Source organism: Nematostella vectensis, chromosome 5 (assembly GCF_932526225.1).
Source record: "Nematostella vectensis chromosome 5, jaNemVect1.1, whole genome shotgun sequence".
Lineage (NCBI taxonomy): Eukaryota > Metazoa > Cnidaria > Anthozoa > Actiniaria > Edwardsiidae > Nematostella > Nematostella vectensis.
This window is the reverse complement of record NC_064038.1, coordinates 6,932,027-6,952,272: the sequence shown is the minus strand read 5'-3', so window position 1 is coordinate 6,952,272 and position 20,246 is coordinate 6,932,027. Positions and strand designations below refer to the sequence as shown.

At 42.8% G+C, this 20,246-nt stretch overlaps 1 protein-coding gene across 1 annotated transcript; it reads right to left on the bottom strand.

Annotated features, from left to right (window-relative positions):
* Positions 1-213: 213 nt before the first annotated feature.
* LOC125556778 lies at positions 214-20,155 on the bottom strand. Its single transcript, XM_048727416.1, has 9 exons — positions 19,702-20,155; positions 18,606-18,645; positions 17,693-17,797; positions 14,269-14,547; positions 13,353-13,733; positions 11,590-11,708; positions 9,922-9,989; positions 2,471-2,613; positions 214-720 (listed from the first exon to the last, which is right to left on the bottom strand). The coding sequence occupies exons 1-9, from the start codon at positions 19,708-19,710 to the stop codon at positions 413-415; spliced, it is 1,452 nt and encodes a 483-aa protein (XP_048583373.1). The 5' UTR covers positions 19,711-20,155; the 3' UTR covers positions 214-412.
* Between the last annotated feature and the right edge of the window lie 91 nt (positions 20,156-20,246).

Genomic DNA, 20,246 nt, shown 5'->3' with positions numbered 1-20,246 from the left:
TATTAAACCACCCAATCTAACCCGACGAGTAATCAACTAACCCAATCCAACCCGACCCTTTATTAACCCACCAAATCTAACCCGACCCTTTATCAACCCACCCAATCTAAGCCGACCAGTAATCAACTAACCCAGTCTAACACGACCAGTTATCAACCCACCCAATCTACCCGACCCTTTATTAACATTCCCAATCTTCACAATCTAACCCGACCAGTAATCTAATATCCCAATCTAACCCGTCCCTTAATCAACCCACCCAATCTAACCCGACCAGTAATCTACTAACCCAACTAACCAGACCTGTTATCAACCCATCCAATCATACCCGACCCTTTATCAACCCACCCAATCTAACCCGACCAGTTATCAACCCATGTGGGTAGTACACTGGTACCCAAGCCCAGCAATATCAGAAAACGTCTTTACCTATCATACCAGTCTTGACATTCAGATAGTTTACAACCCCTTGTCCTTCTAGGGTGAGGACGAAAAATTTGATGTAGTGGGTGGTGTACCATTCAAGGTTACTAAGAGTGAAGTTATTGATATAACGATACACCATCTCTGTAGTTACACTGTATCTGAGCTCATGCGTGTAGGATATCTTGAAACCCTGAAGAATTCCATTTAGCAGAGCCTCTGGCAAGTTGGTCCATTGAATCAGAATGGATGAGTTGCCCAGGGCGACGCCTTCTAATTTCACCAGCTTACTAGGGACTAAATAAAAGATTTAAATGTTGATACATCCAAGAAAGATGGAAGGATATGTGGAGCAGAGAAATAATCTAATAAGTTAATATTTCCAGATGCCGCAAGGTTTGCGCGGCAATTTATTCAAGATTTCATAATCTAGACTACTGTTGGATTATAATCTCGCTTTATGCTTATGGTCCCTACTGCTGGAGTATCGTCCTTACTCTAGGCGTATGGCCTTTACTGCTTAAGTATGGTCCCTAATTCTTGGATATGGTCCTTACAGTTGAAGTATGGCTCCTATTGTTGCAGTATGGTCCCTACTGTTAGAGTATGGCACCTACTGTTGGAGTATGGCTCCCTTCTGTTTTAGAATGGTCCCTACTGTTGGCGCATGGTCTTTACTGTTGGAGTATGGATCCTAATGCTTGGGTAGGATCCCTACTGTTGGAGTATGGATCCTACTGCTTGGGTGGGGTCCCTACTGTTGGAGTATGGATCCTAATGCTTGGGTAGGGTCCCTACTGTTGGAGTATGGATCCTACTGCTTGGGTAGGGTCCCTACTGTTGGAGTATGGATCCTAATGCTTGGGTAGGGTCCCTACTGTTGGAGTATGGATTCTAATGCTTGGGTAGGGTCCCTACTGTTGGAGTATGGATTCTAATGCTTGGGTACGGTCACTAATGTTGGAGTATGGTCCCTACTTTTGGCGCATGGTCCTTATTGTTAGAGTATGGATCCTGTTGATTGGGTAGGGTCCCTAATGTTGGAGTATGGTCCCTACTGTTGGCGCATGGTCTTTACTGTTGGAGTATGGATTCTAATGCTTGGGTAGGCACCCTATTGTTGCAGTATGGTCCCTACTGTTAGAGTATGGCACCTACTGTTGGAGTATGGCTCCCTTCTGTTTTAGAATGGTCCCTACTGTTGGCGCATGGTCTTTACTGTTGGAGTATGGATTCTAATGCTTGGGTAGGCACCCTACTGTTGAAGTATGGTCCCTACTGTTGGCGCATGGTCCTTACTGTTGGAGTATGGATCCTAATGCTTGGGTAGGGTCCCTACTGTTGGAGTATGGATCCTGTTGATTGGGTACGGTCCCTACTGTTGGAGTATGGATCCTAATGCTTGGGTACGGTCCCTAATGTTGGAGTATGGATTCTAATGCTTGGGTAGGGTCCCCAATGTTGGAGTATGTATTCTAATGCTTGGGTAGGGTCCCTAATTTTAAGGTATGGTACCTTCTTTTGGCGCATGGTCTTTACTGTTGGAGTATGGATCCTAATGCTTGGGTAGGGTTCCTACTGTTGGAGTATGGTCCCTACTGTTGGAGTATGGTCCCTACTTTTGGCGCATGGTCTTTACTGTTGGAGTATGGATCCTAATGCTTGGGTAGGCACCCTACTGTTGGAGTATGGTCCCTACTGTTGGCGCATGGTCCTTACTGTTAGAGTATGGATCCTAATGCTTGGGTAGGCACCCTACTGTTGAAGTATGGTCCCTACTGTTGGCGCATGGTCCTTACTGTTGGAGTATGGATCCTAATGCTTGGGTAGGGTCCCTACTGTTGGAGTATGGATCCTAATGCTTGGGTAGGCACCCTACTGTTGGAGTATGGTCCCTACTGTTGGCGCATGGTCCTTACTGTTGGAGTATGGATCCTAATGCTTGGGTAGGCACCCTACTGTTGGAGTATGGTCCTTACATTTTATAGTATGGCTTGGCAGACTTAGATTAGGTTGACTGTTTTGTACTCCCTGATAATATACTTACCATCGTTATTTGCAAACGTAGAAATTTCAGCACTAAAGTTCAGCCAGTTCCATTTTATTGCACTATTCAGAATATATATGGAATTGAAATCGGTACTCATCAGCGTCACTCCGATATCACAGCTTACACGCCCCATCATGTTTCTAGAAATAAAGTCGTAAGCATTAATCCTATTCAGACCGGGCTTTTTGGGGCTTCCTCTCACCTGGGGGAGGCTCTTTCGGCCCTACATCAGTAACTTTTTAACAATTGGAGCTATTATGACCAAATATTCAAAGAATCATTATCTGACAAAATGATATATTGTGTTGCAATAGCAACACAATATGACGTCATTCAAGGACACATGGTTATAAATAGCCTATCTTTCGAAACCTTTGCAAAGAACATCCAAAATCCAGATAAGTAATCATAATCAGTTCGTATTCAAAAAGCTACCGATATTCTTAAAAAAACTTGTCTTTGTCACGATGACGTCATTTCAGTTAGCAGAAACGGGCAATATTTCTGGGGTTTTTTCGATATTATCTTCAAGTAGACATACATTATTAGCGACAGTGTTTCTATGACAACAATATATGACATCTGTGACGTCATTGTATGGCATGGCACCTTTAATATAGCATAAGTTTGCGAATGGACTCTTAATTAAAGTAATAATTTAAATATCTTTCCCAAAAATGTTTTTTCCTACTTTTTATTTAAAACATAGGAATATAAAAGGATTTTGTCAAATTTAGATCTCTCAAAACTTTGTTGCTATGGTTACCAGGGTACATATATTAACATTTTGTTTACACCAAACTGATCCCAGATAAATTTAAGGAAAAGTCATCAAATTTCAATGCTCTAGCCCTACTAGTTCAAAAATTATTACAGATCAAAGGTGCTGGGGGCCTCAAAAGCCCCCCACCCCCCCGGTCTGAATATCACTATACGCATGTGGGACAGAAGCGTATTTGGGTTACCTTTGTTCTTGTCACATGATGTGTTTCACGAGTTTCAAAAATCGGAAATCACGTTTCAATATTTTTTAAAGAGCATAGAACACGATTCACGTTGATCAAATTTCGTCATTAACGAATCACGGCGAAGGAAGCAATCACGGATCACAGTCTTTGTGTGCTTTGAGCATGCCTCTGTCAGAGAACCCGTTCTGCCTGTCTGCATGCCTGCCTGTATGAACTTTTATGGTCTTTCTGTTCTTTTCGCAACACAGTAATCATTGAATTATCTTTAAACTTCCGGTGTGGTAACTTCCGGTTAAAGGTAGGAAATATAAAACGCTTTCTGTCGTCCAGTGACCTATATACTCAACGTAAATCCGAAAAATTAGCATGTTTCTGCAAGAAAGTCTTTCATGTGGGTTGTGCGTTGTGCGCATGCGCATTGTCTTAGTATCTGTTATCTATTACGCGCCCTTGGTTTCAAAATTATCAACATACTCTTTGTAAGATTGAAAAGAGATTGTCTGATTGTGAAGCAGTTTGTGCATTTTAAAGAAACCGAGACTGCGTTTGAACATTCTCTTGGTTTGAAGCAATTGGCGCTTTTTCTAGAGAGCCCTATACTAAGTTTGAAGCAATTTGTATTTTTGAAGAAATGCTAGACTGAGTTTGTGCAGTTTTGAAGAATAGCATGACTGCTTTTGAATCAATTGGTGCATGTTTTGAAGATAGAAAAGGTAGCGACTGAGTTCGCGAAGCAGCGCGTGTATTTTCGAAGAGAGCGCGACTGCGTTTGTAGGAACTAGTGCTTGTTTTGAACAGCGCGTAACTGAGTTTGAAGCAGTTTGAGTCCTCTGCGGGGACTGGGGACTTTCATAAAAATGAGAATAACCCGCGCCGCGCCCCCCAGCCCGTTTTGCGTAGTTTTTCGTAGACCTCCAAGGCCTTGGGTATACCGTCTGGGGGCCTCGTGGGAGAGGGGTGTGTTATAGGGGTCGCTTTCAAGAGGATGGCGGCGCGTGCCCGCCCGTTTTCGGTAGTATTAAGGGTAGCAAGGGGGAGCCTAAAACGATATCAGGGTGGCTGCCCCAAATGTGGGAACCCCACTCCAAACACAATAAACGCAAATCGTTTTTATTCTGCGAGTTTATTCACAACGCGAAATTATCATGTAATACTGATGGTAGAAAACACACGACCGAACCAAAAGTGCTGCTCTAATGTCACACCACGCAAGGCTAAAAAACACGCGACCGACACAAAAGTGCAGCTTCAATGTCAAACAACGCAAGGCTAGAAAACACGCGACCGACACAAAAGTGCTGCTTCAATGTCAAACAACGCAAGGCTAGAAAACACGCGACCGAAACAAAAGTGCTGCTTCAATGTCAAACAACGCAAGGCTAGAAAACACGCGACCGACACAAAAGTGCTGCTTCAATGTCACACAACGCAAGGCTAGAAAACACGCGACCGACACAAAAGTGCTGCTTCAATGTCAAACAACGCAAGGCTAGAAAACACGCGACCGACACAAAAGTGCTGCTTCAATGTCACACAACGCAAGGCTAGAAAACACGCGACCGACACAAAAGTGCTGCTTCAATGTCAAACAACGCAAGGCTAGAAAACACGCGACCGACACAAAAGTGCTGCTTCAATGTCACACAACGCAAGGCTAGAAAACACGCGACCGAAACAAAAGTGCTGCTCTGTCACACAACGTAAGGCTAGAAAACACGCGACCGACACAAAAGTGCTGCTTCAATGTCAAACAACGCAAGGCTAGAAAACACGCGACCGACACAAAAGTGCTGCTTCAATGTCAAACAACGCAAGGCTAGAAAACACGCGACCGACACAAAAGTGCTGCTCTAATGTCACACCACGCAAGGCTAGAAAACACGCGACCGACACAAAAGTGCTGCTCTAATGTCACACCACGCAAGGCTAGAAAACACACGACCAACACAAAAGTGCTGCTCTAATGTCACACCACGCAAGGCTAGAAAACACACGACCAACACAAAAGGGGTACTCTAATGTCACATCACGCAAGGCTAGAAAACACGCGACCGACAAAAAGTGCTGCTCTATTAAATGTCACACCACGCGAAAAACATTCTTCCTTAGCCCCTCCAGCTTGACGGCGCGTCTTCATTCGCCGCCAGATATTTTAGCACAGAAGTTCCATTCCGGACAAACCAGGCGAGCGGTAGTTTTCATCCCAAGATCTTTTTATAAGGGCGAAAACCACGACTAAATGCCCGTAACTGTCGAGCACGAGTTGACTTCACCATGCATTTATCATTGACCCCGCTATCAAAGCTAGGGTACGTCCTCAAGATCGTCCCTTTCAGTTTCTCATTCTGGAATTCTTGGAAGGCGCGATTCAGCCGTTCCCCGTAGAAAAACGCGTTTCTTAACCCGTAGTTTTCAGCTCGCACTCCTTTAGCTTAGTTTCTAGCTGCGAGAGTGAGAGATGCTCGTCGCTGTCCAGACTGAGGACACTTTCAGGTGCCTCGGCTATAGCGCTAAGCTTTCTCTCCATTTCCTGTAGGAGGGCTTCGGCATCATCCAACGGCGAGGTCTTTCTCGCTTTTCTCTTCCTTGTTTCACCGTCGGAGAATGGAATGACCTGGGGTATGGCAGGACAAGCGATCGTCTGTGGCCAATCTTCTAATGCCGCTTTTGCCCGTAGCAGCCGCTCGTAGCAGCCGACTTTAATCAGGTCGAGTGCTTCGTTCTTCTGGATGCAGCACTCCGAGTACATTCCGAGTACACTCCGAGTACACTCCGAGTACATGTGCGAAGTGCTGTATCTTGTCGTTTGTTCCGAATGCGGCGTCCTCCAAATAAAACATGTCGATTATTTCGACCTCTTGATCTTCCTCCAGTCCTGTGTCTAGGCAATCCAGATCATCCAACAGCATTTCGTCCATGTGGTCGGACAAACTCGCTTCAGATAAGTTATCCAGTCTGCTCGCCATTATGGTAGTAGTGTGATTTGTAAGTGAAGCCGAAACGGTAGAGTGCGTATAGCAGACCGACACTCTGTGTGTCGGTGGAAGGGAAAAGCCCCGGCTATATATTCCGAACAGGGACTGCAAACGTTTTACGCTCTCTGCGATGCCTGATATTCTTTCACTGAGCGACTGCGAGCCTGTGTTTGATTCTGAGGCTATTGGTTTGAGCTCGTATTTCAGCAGATCATTCTCTGCTAGTGCCTCAACTGTTTCGTGTATATTGTCCAGGGTCGATTCTAGGCTATGAGACATCAAAGATATCTGGTCCTCCAGCGCTTCGAGTCGCCATCCTCATTTTCTTGGGCATCGTCGCGCGCATCGTTTTCGCGCAAGCCTTTGCCCCATAAGCGCTGAAGCCTTGCGTCCCGATTCCAAACTTTCGCCGCGCCCGTCCGACTGACATAGTCCCACGAGCCGCCCGAATCTCGTTTTCTTCCTCCTTCGTCAATATTTTCGCGGGAGGCATCGTGTTCTCACCAGAACAACCTAGCGTCTAATTGGTTTGGGATGGACTTGTGCTAATATGGACATCTAAGACACTAGAAGCCTAGAACGGGACCAGCATGACGGGTGTTTGTTCTAGAACGTTCTATCGTTATACTGTCTGGGTTTTGTTTGTCTATCAAGAAGGGGGTTTCCCTTGGATTGCATCAGCCCCATATCCAAACATGGGACATGACTAACGCGTACAGGGTATGCTACGAAAGTGACGGCACGATCATGTTTGATTGGTTTTATTCTACGACTATACATACAGAACGTTCTCGAAAGGTCTAGATTGAGATTACACAACGTCACGAGATTGAGATTTGGTCGCCGGATTGTCTACGGAATGTTTGCACAACGTCATGTGAGTGACAGACCGGGGTTTTTCTACCTAAAACGGGCCATTAAATTATCATGACACAGCGAATTTACTGCTGCTCCTCCCCCGACGAACGCAGGCCATTCTACCACGGACGAGTTTGAGAACGATATAGACGACATTGCTCGCCGAAGCAAAAGTGAGTTCGACGAAGAATTACTCGTCCCGGCGCGGCCGACTTAGAGAGGCTGCGAAACTTGGTAGCTTCAGCCGAGATAGAGATAAGTAGGCTCACAGCCATCAAGAGTCTTGAGAAGGTATGTGGCTACGTTTTGCAAAAAAACGCTTCCCTAAAACCCCAAAAGACGTCCGAAAAAGCTCTACATTTGAAGCTTTTATGCGAGCTCACGGGATTGCTAAAACGCCTTTGCATCTCTAGTTACAAGGATATGCTTCAGTGCGTGGTATCTGAAAAGTTTCTGATGAAACACTTAGAGCGCATAGTTATTATTCTGCACACAAACGCAGAGGAATCAGCTTTTTTGGCCTCGATTACTACCTTAACCTCGGCCTCTAGCTTTGTAGGTTTTCAGTTTCAGGTCTCGGCTTAGGTGGCTTTGGAGGCCCCTTTATTCTAAAAGTGTCGTGGCGGAGACATTCACTCGTGTTTGTCTGGTGGGTTCGATGCCCACACACCTTACATTGCCTCTCATTTTGGTCGTCTTTTTTTGTGCTTATTGGATTTGTCCCAAGCGTGGATCGTTTTTGCGATCCCTTGAGTCATTGCGGGCTTATTGATTTTGTCCCAACCGTGGAAAATTATTGCGATCCCTTGAGTCATTGCGTGCTTAGTAATTTTGTCCCAACCGTGAAACATTGTTGCGATCCTTTGAGTCATTGCGGGCTTAGTGATTTTGTACCAAGCTTGGGACGTTTTTGTGATCCCTTGAGTCATTGCGGGCTTAGCTATTTTGCCCCAAGCTTGGAGCGTTTTCGCGATCCCTTGAGACTCTAGTGCCGTCCACATCTGTACTTTTTGTGTGCTAGGTGTGCTGATGAGTTCTGATATTGGGCGAAACGACGTTACTAGGTATTATTTGTTTGTAAATAAAGACGAATAAAGACGTTTCGCGTTTATTGTGCTTGTATCTTGTGTCTTGGTTCCCATGTTACACATCAAGGGGGGGCAGTTTCTCTGATATTCTTAGGTTATCCCAATTTTGTCATGGTACTTTGTGGAGCCCCCCCTGGTTCTTTCACTCTAACGGGCACATACGATCACCCTTTCAGGTTTGCTTCAAGCTATTGCTTTTGCGGGCTCCAATCATGTAGGAACTGTTAGTGGCTGGTGCGAAGCCTTTTGCGCACGCTACCCGATTTCACTGAAAGACCTTATATTGTATACCCTGGTATTGCATTACCCATGGAGAGAGCATCGGGAGACAAAAAAAATGTAGGAAAACGGGCTGGGGAGTGCGGCGGGCTGGGCGGTGCGTGCCAGTCGATTTCACTGAACGACCCCATAAGATAGCTCTTTTCAGGCTTCTGCTAAAGATTCCGGTTATGCGAAAAAGCCCTTCGCAGCCGGGGCGGGGCTTTTTTGCGCGCGCCAGTACCCGGTTTCACTGGAATGACTCCTGTTATAGGACCGGGCATTTTGCTACTCATGGTTAGTGGGGTATCGGGGGCAAGACAAAACTAGGAAAATGGGCTGTGAGACTCGGCGAGCCGGGCGGCGGGCGCCAGTCGGTTTCACTGAAACTCCCCAGTCCCCCCCCCCTTATCAACAAAAAATTACAATGCTAGGAGAGCTTTTTACTCCTTTACTTCCCGATTTGCATCTCGGCGTTCGATTGTTTATAGTTTATATTTGAGCTGAGAAGGTCCAAACACATTGCCACCACTAATTGTTCGAAATACGATTTTGCACTTTCTAGCTTATTTACATTCACGACACACATTGTATAACGGTAGTGCATTCAATTGTGCTGGGTAATTTAGTTTTGAGTACTTAAAGAAGGGGTGAAATTTGACATGTTGTTTAAAGTTTCGAACGATAACACGACACAAATAGTATGACTCTAATTATAGTCCCTTCAATTTTAAGCAAGGCTACGATAGTCTAGTGGTCCAATCGTCTGTCTATCAATGCGAAATCTTTGCAAAGCGCAGGTTCATGTCCAACCTTGACTACATTTAGTTTTCTCGTCAATTTTCCTTGTCCCTTTTCACTTTTCACTTTAAAATTACTAAACATATTTTCTTATGATAAAATTCACAAGAGACACAGTCAAAACAATGTTTTTATGAACGATTCTCGGACAGACTTGAAACTCAACATAATCACCAGCTATGCAGGCTAGTTGGCACCTAGACTTTAATGATTTGTCCTTTTCACAATTTACGATAAACCAAAAAGGCCGTTCAAGGATTACGAAAATAAACCGTTCAAGGATCACGAAAATAACCCTTACCGCCCCCTGTTAGCAAGAAATCACAGGATCTGGCCTAGCATTGTTTGTAGTTTATAGATGCTCCTTTCGGACATTAAAGGCTGTAAACCAACAGGGACCGATAACATATATAATATTGTGAAGCGCTTTTGATCATTTACAATGTTACAAGATGCGCTTTATCAACAATGTCCTTCTGCGTAAACTCCGTAATACTCACTTGCACTGGTAGATCCATGTGTCCTTGAAGACTTCCTTCCTGTCCCTCGAACTATAGAAGTCAGAGATCTGTGAATATAACCACCAGAACGTTTACAGCGCGACCAAAATATTCAAACAGTCAACTAGATACATGTCTCAACAAGTCTCAGTGTCTAAATTCTCGCGTCTGTTTCGTCAAAAGACAATTAAAATTCTACACATATTTTATGTGTTCACGGTTTAACTGGTTGCGCTGTAACATATTTGTAGACCAATCTCAAACTATGGTAGCCGTGAAGGAGCCCTCTTCAGCCACACTTATGTTTGCAACCAATATATTGAAGACCAGTCATGAGAAGTAACCCCGATATGTGTAGTTCCAGAAAATATCCAACCCCCCCCCCCCCCCCCCCATGGGGGGATGGAGGGGATTGGAAATTCCGGGGGGTGGGGGTCAAACGCCCAGAAATTTTTAAAGGGGAGGGGGTAAAATGCCTGTTTTCCTTAACAGTTACTGTATTTATTTGTTTCCAGGGTCTGGAGTGGGGGTGATACCTCCAACCCCCTCCAGGGGGGGATGGATATTTTCTGGAACAACACAATAACCACCTTGAAATAGAATCATTTTGTTACAAAATTGAATTCAAAATGTCGTAGGAATTTTTTCAAGTGAGTCGATGAAAATGGATTATTTCTCACTTGTGGCTGATAGGGGTACTCAACGCTTTCGTTGGCCCCGCCATCCCATGCTTGTCCGGGAGCCAGTGACTCGAACCTCAAGTTCGTTTACTTTGACAGCTGACCAAGATTTGACCTTTTTAAGTTAAAGTAATGTTAATGTGAGCTCATGTATGGGTAGCAGTAGAGATAGTCACGCTCTCGCCCGGTATGACCGCTATCTTGAACCATTGTTATTAATGAGCTTATAGGAAGAGGCGAGATAAATATATATATAAACATGCCTTGCTAAAAGGACTATCCGATCGGCAAAAACTTCAATAATATTTTCACGTGCAGAATCAAACTTTGAAACAGATCTACGCTGCAGAAAGCTATAAATGCCTCTTTCAGAGACTCTTATCTCATAATTAACAAATGAAATCGAGAACAAGCTGCCTTTAAATACCTTAATAGATTACTGGCTGACAGCAACCTGTCTGATTTTAGCCCATCTATGTTTTCAAAAATGATAGATAAACATTTCTAGATGGTTAAATTCTGGTCAGCTTTGCAAACAAAACTTTTCAGTGGTTTTATTTTTATTCCTTTTATTCCACAAAGCTCAATCATAACAGAAGATCACGGGAACAACTATTGTAAAGACAGAGAAAGCGTTTCACTCATATCCCTTATTTTCAATGTTGGCCCAGGTTTTGATTTATACGGTCACTAGAAAAAAAATTCACATTGTTATTAAAACAATCCTGCGTGATAAAATTTTGGTCAGCTTATGAAGTAGACGAGCTCGTGTTTTTAATGATCCCCTTACTGAGCGCTTTCTTCCAGATCATGCATGTGGTCTTCGCGAGTTTTACAGAGGGAGAACTCCCAATGTTCGAATATAAAACATTCCAGAACACCCCAAACAGGGTCCGGTTAGCAGACAAATGAGGTCATCGCAAATGGCAGTTGTTGAAGGGCAATTCCACGACAGAAGATAAGATGCAAAATCATATAGAGGGATTACCTCAGAGTAAAGGGTTTCCTGGAGATCCGACAGTCCGATGTATTCCAAGGATTGTTCGGCGGTTTTCCAAATCAGCGATGGGAACAAGAGGGTATAATTGGCTTGCAGTCCTGGAAGGCCTGCGCAAAACAAAAGTCACACATGGCTAGTATCATTAAGCCTGTCTCCATATAGTCGTAACAGTCGTAAGGGTCGTAACATACGTCTGCAAAAAAATCATCGTGGCCCTTACCAGTTCTATCTCTGACGACCGTGAAACGACCCGTCGCTTCGGTAGTATCTGTCGTAAGGGTCGTCCCATCGAGCGTTTCCTTATAGGGGATTTTTTTGCAGACGATTATTACGACCCTTACGACTGTTACGACTATATGGAAACCAGACTATCAATCAATAAAAGAATGAGTAAGTACTATAACGCAGAGTTGGGGTGTTAGTTGAATGCCTCTCTGAAAACAGTAGTAGTTTGATCGTTATCTCTATGTCGGAGAAAAGGACGACAAATGGCGGTACAATTGTAGAATCCAACTCCAATTTTGAAGGTCCCTTTTTTAGAGCTAGCTCCATGTATATAATAAAACTACGCAGACTTTTAAGTTATATTCACGATATAAATGTAAGTGTGACTTAGAGTTGATTCCGCCGTAAATAAGCTTACGGTACTTTGCGAACATTTTTCAAGATTGCTTCTTCAATGTATTCCAGGCTACAGTAGCTATCTTCGCTAGGTCCATGATTTAATTTCCGACCATAGTACAGTAGCTACATTACAGGTAACATTTGAACTGGCTCCGCGGCTCCATGTTCATTTAATTCATTCCAGACTAGAGTACAGTAGCTAGTAATATAGTGAGTATTAAATTTTTATGACTACGCGTCAACCTGTCCTAGCTTATCATGACTCAAGTGTAGAACGGAGCCAGCCATATAGTGAATACTACATTTTTATAACTACGCGTCAACCTGTCCTCGTGTCAATGCTAGCTCATAATTCGATGTGTAGACGGTATACCCATTTACGAGTAGGCAGGTCAACACGTAAGGTAACTTGGGTATTCTGTAATGTAGCCGTACCCTCACCCTAACCCTTCCCTAACCCTTCCCTAACCCTAACCCTACCCTTCTGTAGCCCCAACCCTAACCCTGACCCTTCCCTGACCCTTCCCTCACCCTAACCCTTCCCTCACCCTAACCCTTCCCTAACCCTAACCCCAAATAGTTTTATTATATTAGATGAGTGTTATAGTTATGTTAAAATAACTTCTCTGAATTCTGCCAAATAAACTTTTAAATTAGTTGTAAAAATCAAAGAACAACAGTGAGCAATGTTTTCTCCTTAAAATTAAAATTGGAAGAACATGAATGACGATTATTCATTGTTTGCAATTTCCGTCGCAGCATTTGTACGGGTGTTTTACGCTTTTGAGTGTTCTGTCAAATCTCGACTGACTGTTTCCATCATATGTGGATAAAAAACAAATATATAATGGAGAATTTAAATGACTGAAATTGAAAGTATTATCTCAAGATTATTAACGTGTGTTCGGTCAGTTTCATTAAAGGGACCTTTAATATAGAGTTGATAAAAAAAAAATGTATATATATTTATATTCCTCGCCAGTATTTGAACCTATGACTCACACCACAGAACTTTAGGAACTAAGAACCAACCCGCTTTACCACTCTGCCACCGTTACTTTCACGAGAACGTAAAATTCATTAATTGATGCATGCGGATCCTCGGGCATTTTTAGTATCAATTTTACCTTTGTAAAATGTATAATTCGATTTCACTTCCTCCAGCCCCAGGGGCTTGCAGTACACGGCCAATTCATCAAAGAAGACATTGGTGAACTGACTATTTACATCCGGGGACTTTCCCAAGACGATTTGCTTATTGTCAACTTCTGACGCGCACCCAAAGCATACGACGTACGAGAGAGTATCGATAAGTTCACCGTTTATCATTACAGTCAATGACTGTTCGGAAGCGTTCCACGAGAGCGCAACGTAGGTCCAAATGTTCCATGGGACGGTAAAGGTATAGCTGGTTGACTTATTGCCGGCTTGGAAATCAACGAAGAGCGACTCTGGGTTTGAGCTGTTCAGGTACATGAGCATACGGGAGGTGTTTCTGGTATTTCCACCTGCAGTAACATATGCAATAAAATAACCTTGTGGAAACATAAGTGAGTGGATTAACTTATTACAAAAGCAAAATATTTAAAGTACTTAATAAATCGGTCCTTCGGGCAGACACCCCATACACGGAGTTAATGTGTAGTTTCATAGATGTTACGTTTGGTTTTAGTTCAGGTTTTCAGTTTTTCAGACAAATACCACATTTCGGCAATCGGAAATTCCAGGCAGGGGCGGATTTAGGGGCCTGGGCCGAGCGGGCCCCGGTCCCCCTATATTTTAAGATATTTGGCTTTGAAAAAAATATAAGGAAATACACGGAAGAACATTGAATCCGGCCCTCCAATTCTTGAAACCCTTGCTTGCCCTTCCCCCCCCCCCCCCCCCCCCCCGTTTTTGGAGCTCCTGGATCCGCCCCTGGCAGGGACTGTATATAAGTGTGTGGGGTAGGGAACGTCCAAGAGGTAAGACCCTGTATTCTGGGAGCGGGGCTAAAGAAATTCCCTTATTGAGGTACGAATCACACGATAAAAGTTCACTAACCAATAGTAAAAAGAATCTGATCGTAGCTATCCCCATAGCGCAGCCACAAAGACAATCCGAGATCGTTTTCTTCTTCGAAAATACAATCGCTGAGTTCTGCGAGGGTTAGGTATCCGTCGAGGCCAACGATAGCGACTGCACGCCGGCTAATACCGTATACAGAGATATCCACATGTTTTAACTTATTTTTTGATGTTATCTCTAGGTAATGCAGATCATCAAAGTCTAGGTGCAGCTTGCTGGCTTGATGAAGAGAGTAGAAGGGAGACTGGCTCTGTCCTTGAGAGGGTAGAAATGAAAAAAAATGTAAGGTAATTATTGATAATAATACTTGTACTAAATGTACTTGCCCTGTATAATGTAATTATACAGGGCAAGTACATCGAACACGCCATGAGGGTGTCATAGAGGATAATAAGTCCGTGCCGCTAGCAACAGCAGTGCAATGTGGTAAAATTGTTTTTCTACAACATTTGCCCGTAATCTCGCTTTCTGATTGGTTGTTAGCCATAGTAAATAAGAGGACATACCACGGGATTCGTCATTCACACAACCCTAGCATGTTCGCTTGAAGGAAACAGACTGAAAACCTTGGTCCAACTTCGAGAAATTTGGTTCTCAACTTTATCTAGCAAATGATTTTTTTCGATACAACAGAACACTCGGTAACGAAGACTGTAGGGTTTTTTAAAGCTAAACTGTTTTCGCTTATCTGGGCAAACACCGGTTGCATGGCTGGCGCCAAGTTTGTGTTGTAAAAAAACAAATTTCCCATTCGTTGCTTACTTTCCAAACACCATTACCAGGGGTGGATCTAGACTGATTCAACTGATTCCAGTGAATCACTCAAAATCCCAGAAAAATGTTTTTTTTGTAGGTTTGAATTTTAGAACGTTCAATAAAAATAAAAATAAACATCTACTGTTGTATGTTATTTAAACACTATTAGACCTGCTTCCTGGGTTTCGCTGTTATTTCTAGCCCTACACGTAGGCTATGTTATTTCCTTTAGCGCTTGGACAGCATTTCCGGTCCCCCCACGGGAAATATTGCTCCTGATGGTGAATGATAAATCTACTTTGGGGGAGGGGACCCATTTAGAAATTTTGCGCGTGTATAAAAATTATGCGCGTGTTCTGGAACTACTCAAGCTCTTCACCGATTGGCTACGGTCCACGCGGAATCACTCAAGCTCTGTTTTGATTGGTTGCTATAACGTGTGAATCACTTTGGAATAAGTTGACAATAAAATCCCGACTCTACCCCTGATTATGTACGCCTTTGCTTGCTTTAGCGTGTGATCTCTTGTACACATCTCTCGAACCGAAATCTTGAAAAGCAAAGCATGGCTTCACAAAATGCAGACGCTTCTCGTGAAGAGCCTGTCTGCCGAAAGAAGGAGTGTTATCCTTTTGATTAGCGTAAGATACCGCACGAGCAAAATTGACCAGTACACAAATTTTCGGTGCCTCTAATGGATGAATCTATGCAAAGAGGAGAAGTGCCAATAGATCAGCAACTAGATGGGATAATGCACCTTAAAATTGCTTGGAATTGAGAGGTCATGGAGTCAATTATTGATACGAGTTGCTGTCTGTGTGGCACAAGCTACGTTATAATGCAAGGGGAGGTTGTTTTTATATATTACATTCACACCATTTGAAAATTACCAAGGGTATTCGAAGAGAATAACTGGTACTTGCCTCGCCACACTTTCAAGAACACAAATTTGGTTGAATTAGGTAGGAATAGTGTATTTACTAACTGACTAATCGATGAATGAAGTCACTCAGTTTTAAATGACCATAAGTTTAATAGAGCACCGGTGAAACTTAACCTTGAATTTATTGTCTGACTATATAAATTCCTAAAATGTCGAATGCATCCTTAAAAACATCTGCAGATTGCATGTTTCAAACACGTAATTTCTTAAATTTCCTGTTGGGCATGCCCCTATACCCCCCCCCCCCCCCCTTGATTGGTCCGTGATCATTTGGAATCAGTCAACGTTAGGCCTGGATCTATCCCTGATCACAAACCCCACACTCATTACTTACCTTCCAAACACTATTGCACATTCACACATTCCTTACTTACCTTCAAAGCATCATTGCACATCCACATGCATTCCTCACCATCCAAACACCATTCTACGTCCACACACTCCTTACTTACCTTCCAAACATCATTGCACATCCACACGCTCACAAACAAATTTCCCATTCGTTACTTACCTGCCAAACACCATTACACATCCCCACACTTCTTACTTACCTTCCAAACACTATTGCACATTCACATAGTCCTTACTTAACTTCAAAACATCATTGCACATCCACACACTTCATTTCTTATAAACACCATTATACTTCCACACACTCCATACCTTCCAAACAACATCGCACATCCACACACTCCTTACCTTCCAAACACCATCGCACATCCACACACTCCTTACTTACCTTCCAAACATCATTGCACATCCACACACTCCTTACTCACCTTCCAAACATCATTGCAAATCCACACACTCCTTACTTACCTTCCAAAGATCATCGCACATCCACACACTCCTTACCTTCCTAACACCATCGCACATCCACACACTCCTTACTCACCTTCCAAACACTATCGCACATCCACACACTCCTTACTTAAAAAAACACCATTGCACATCCACACACTCCTTACTTACCTTCCAAACAACATCGCACATCCTCACTCCTTACCTTCCAAACACCATTGCACATCCACACACTCCTTACTTACCTTCCAAACACCATCGCACATCCACACACTCCCTACTTACCTTCCAAACACCATCGCACATCCACACACTCCTTACCTACCTTCCAAACACCATCGCACATCCACACACTCCTTACTCACCTTCCAAACACCATCGCACATCCACACACTCCTTACCTACCTTCCAAACACCATTGTACATCCACACACTCCTTACTTACCTTCCAAACACCATCGCATATCCACACACTCCTTACCTTCCAAACACCTTTGCACATCCACACACTCCTTACTTACCTCCCAAACATCATTGCACATCCACACACTCCTTACTTACCTTCCCTTCCAAACACCATCGCACATCCACACACTCCTTACCTTCCAAACACCATTATACATCCACACACTCCTTACTTACTAAACACCATTGCACATTCACACACTCCTTACTTACCTCCCAAACATCATTGCACATCCACAAACTCCTTACTTTCCTTCCAAACATCAATGCACATCATCACACTCATTACTTACCTTACCTTCCAAACATCATTGCACATCCACAAACTCCTTATTTACCTGCTTTGATTCTCTTACCTTCCAAACACCATTCTATACTTACCTTAACACACCATTCAACATACTTGTTTCTATTTAGTCTTCGGCATTCTCTTACCATCCAAACACCATTCCACGTTCCGATCGTCGAAGTCGCACAGGCATTTCGCAGAGACATCGTCACACTTCCAGCCTGACACAAGACACCATGGCTGGCACTCACCTAAGAGAACAACAAAGCAACCGCGATTTGATGATGACGGTGATGTTGATCATGATAGGGATGTTGATCATTATGATGGTGATAAGAGTAAGTGGTGGTGTTCACGATGTTAGAGATGGTGGTGATGATCTGATGATCAGATTTTTTTTTAATTTTAGAAAACAAAAAGAGGCACAACAAACGCTGAACAAATATATATTTGAGAGGTTTTAAAGAATGTCAATCACCCACTCCTTTGTTATTGTTTACCTTTAAAAATTACAGGAATTTATTCGCAAAGAAACTTCAAAGTAACAAGCTACGAAGGTCTGATATGTCTGATAAGACTAATATGTTATTGACGATATTTTATTGAAAATATATTGGATACTTGCATGAATCAGCCGATGCGGTAAATAGATGCTTTGTGTGACTCGCCATTGACTGGAGCTTATATTGGCGGCGTGATTAGCCTTCTTTAACCTTTGATTATGATTACAGACTATTTCTCCATAGAAAAGGGATATTAGATAGCGGGCCACCATCAACACACACACAAATTGTTCGGAACATTCCATAAACAGTACGAGCTCTCGTGACCGTCGTTAGGTCGCGCCTAATGTGGTCGCTTACTAGAGCTTAGAATTACAGAGTTTGTGTGACAATTCAATCGGTAATTCGCGATTGTGGCCGTTATCGGAGTGGCCACTTACGATAGCGGTTGCTCAGAGACCTACTACGCTATTAACTTTTTTTCCGTGCACTACTTTGGGAAATTGGCATCTAACAAATGCCCACGCAGAAGAGTTTTGGTGTGGAATGTACTTACTTTTAATACTCCATGGAAGAGTGGTCAAAATCAAGCACAACTGAAACACAGATTGATGTGGTTTAATGTGGAATAATATAGGACTGTAGACAATACATGTCCTTACGCAGGTGTCGACCCAGGATAAGGCCCCGTAAAGGAGGCCTATGATAGAGGGTCAAGTGTATAGGAGAAAAAAGAAAGCAATATACTTTTTATAAAGGCCTGGCTAAACTAGGCGACTATGTCAAGCGCGACATGTAGCGTGCGACATGTTTCTTATGCCTAGTGCACACTAGCGAGATATCGACATAATGACATGGGCGCGCGCGCACTCTTATCTTCGACATAATGACATGGACATAACGACATAAGAGAAAAAACATGGGGGGGGGGGGGGTGCGCAGTCATAGTTATCATATGGAAAAAGCATAGTATTTGAAGATTCCTTAAAAAAAAATGACCCACTCTTTGAATGGATGCGCGTCTGAATGTTTGGTGCATTGCATACTGCATGGACTTATTTGTTGCGTTCAGCATTGATTGTTAGTCAGACATGTCGACTTGAATGTTAATGTGAATAGTATCAGTCTATATGAAAAAAAAAACTAACCAGTTAAGAACATGGACCTTAACCTTTAACTAGATATATGGTGTGAGACAGAATCCCATTAAAATCGCCTTGCTAGGGAAAGCTAATGGGAAATGATTATTTAGACTTTTATAAGATAGCTTGTCTTCCAATATTGAAGTAAGGCAATAGCAAAGGTGTTGTTAACAACAGCTCTGTGTTCAATATCAGGGCATTTCTCTTATAGTTATTTCACTTTTCAGCGGGTAATGAAAAAGCTAAAGTAATTAATTATTAATATCTAAGAAAGTGAAGTTAAGCTTCGAGTTTTATAGTTCCCCAGTAGATATATTTTCCAAAGATTGTGCACAGATGTCTTTCATCTCCTTGTAAAATGCGGCAGGAATGTTTGTTAAGTGCGTCCCAAGAAATAAACCTCCATTACGTATATCTCAAATACAGTATAAGAATACCTACAGTATCACATAAAATACATACCTACAGTACAAGTTTTCATACTTATAAACTGCGTTTTAATTATCTTACCAGTCTCATGCTTGAACCAGGAGTACCATCTGATCTTCCTATCTTTAGTAAAGTTTGCGAGTGAATTTAAAATTTCTACTGAGAAATTTTGTGACCCGAACGCACTTCGCGATGAATTACTCCAGGAATATCAGGGCAGATGTTCATGAGAATTGAAACAGACTCCATGGGGCAATTCCTTATATCTAACGTAGATCTTTTGTTAGGAGTAACTCAATACAAAGTTGCTTAGAAACGTATAATAGTTACTTGACGATATTCTAATATAGATGATTTTTGGATGTGTTTTTATATACAAGGCATCTGCTTGAAATGTGTAGCTTAAAATACCAGATTCACGCCATCCGCTCAAAATAGTAGAGGGGCGGAGGGCACTTTACTTAGCAGATACCTTAAAATTTCATGGTCCCTTTTGGGTGGATAACGAATTTAGGAGGCCGTCAAACAGTCGACCAAACTTCACCCTACGTTTGTTTCACGCTAGCATCGAAACAGTGGTAGTACGACTAAGAAACGTTCTGGTAAATATGATTGTCGTAAATCAG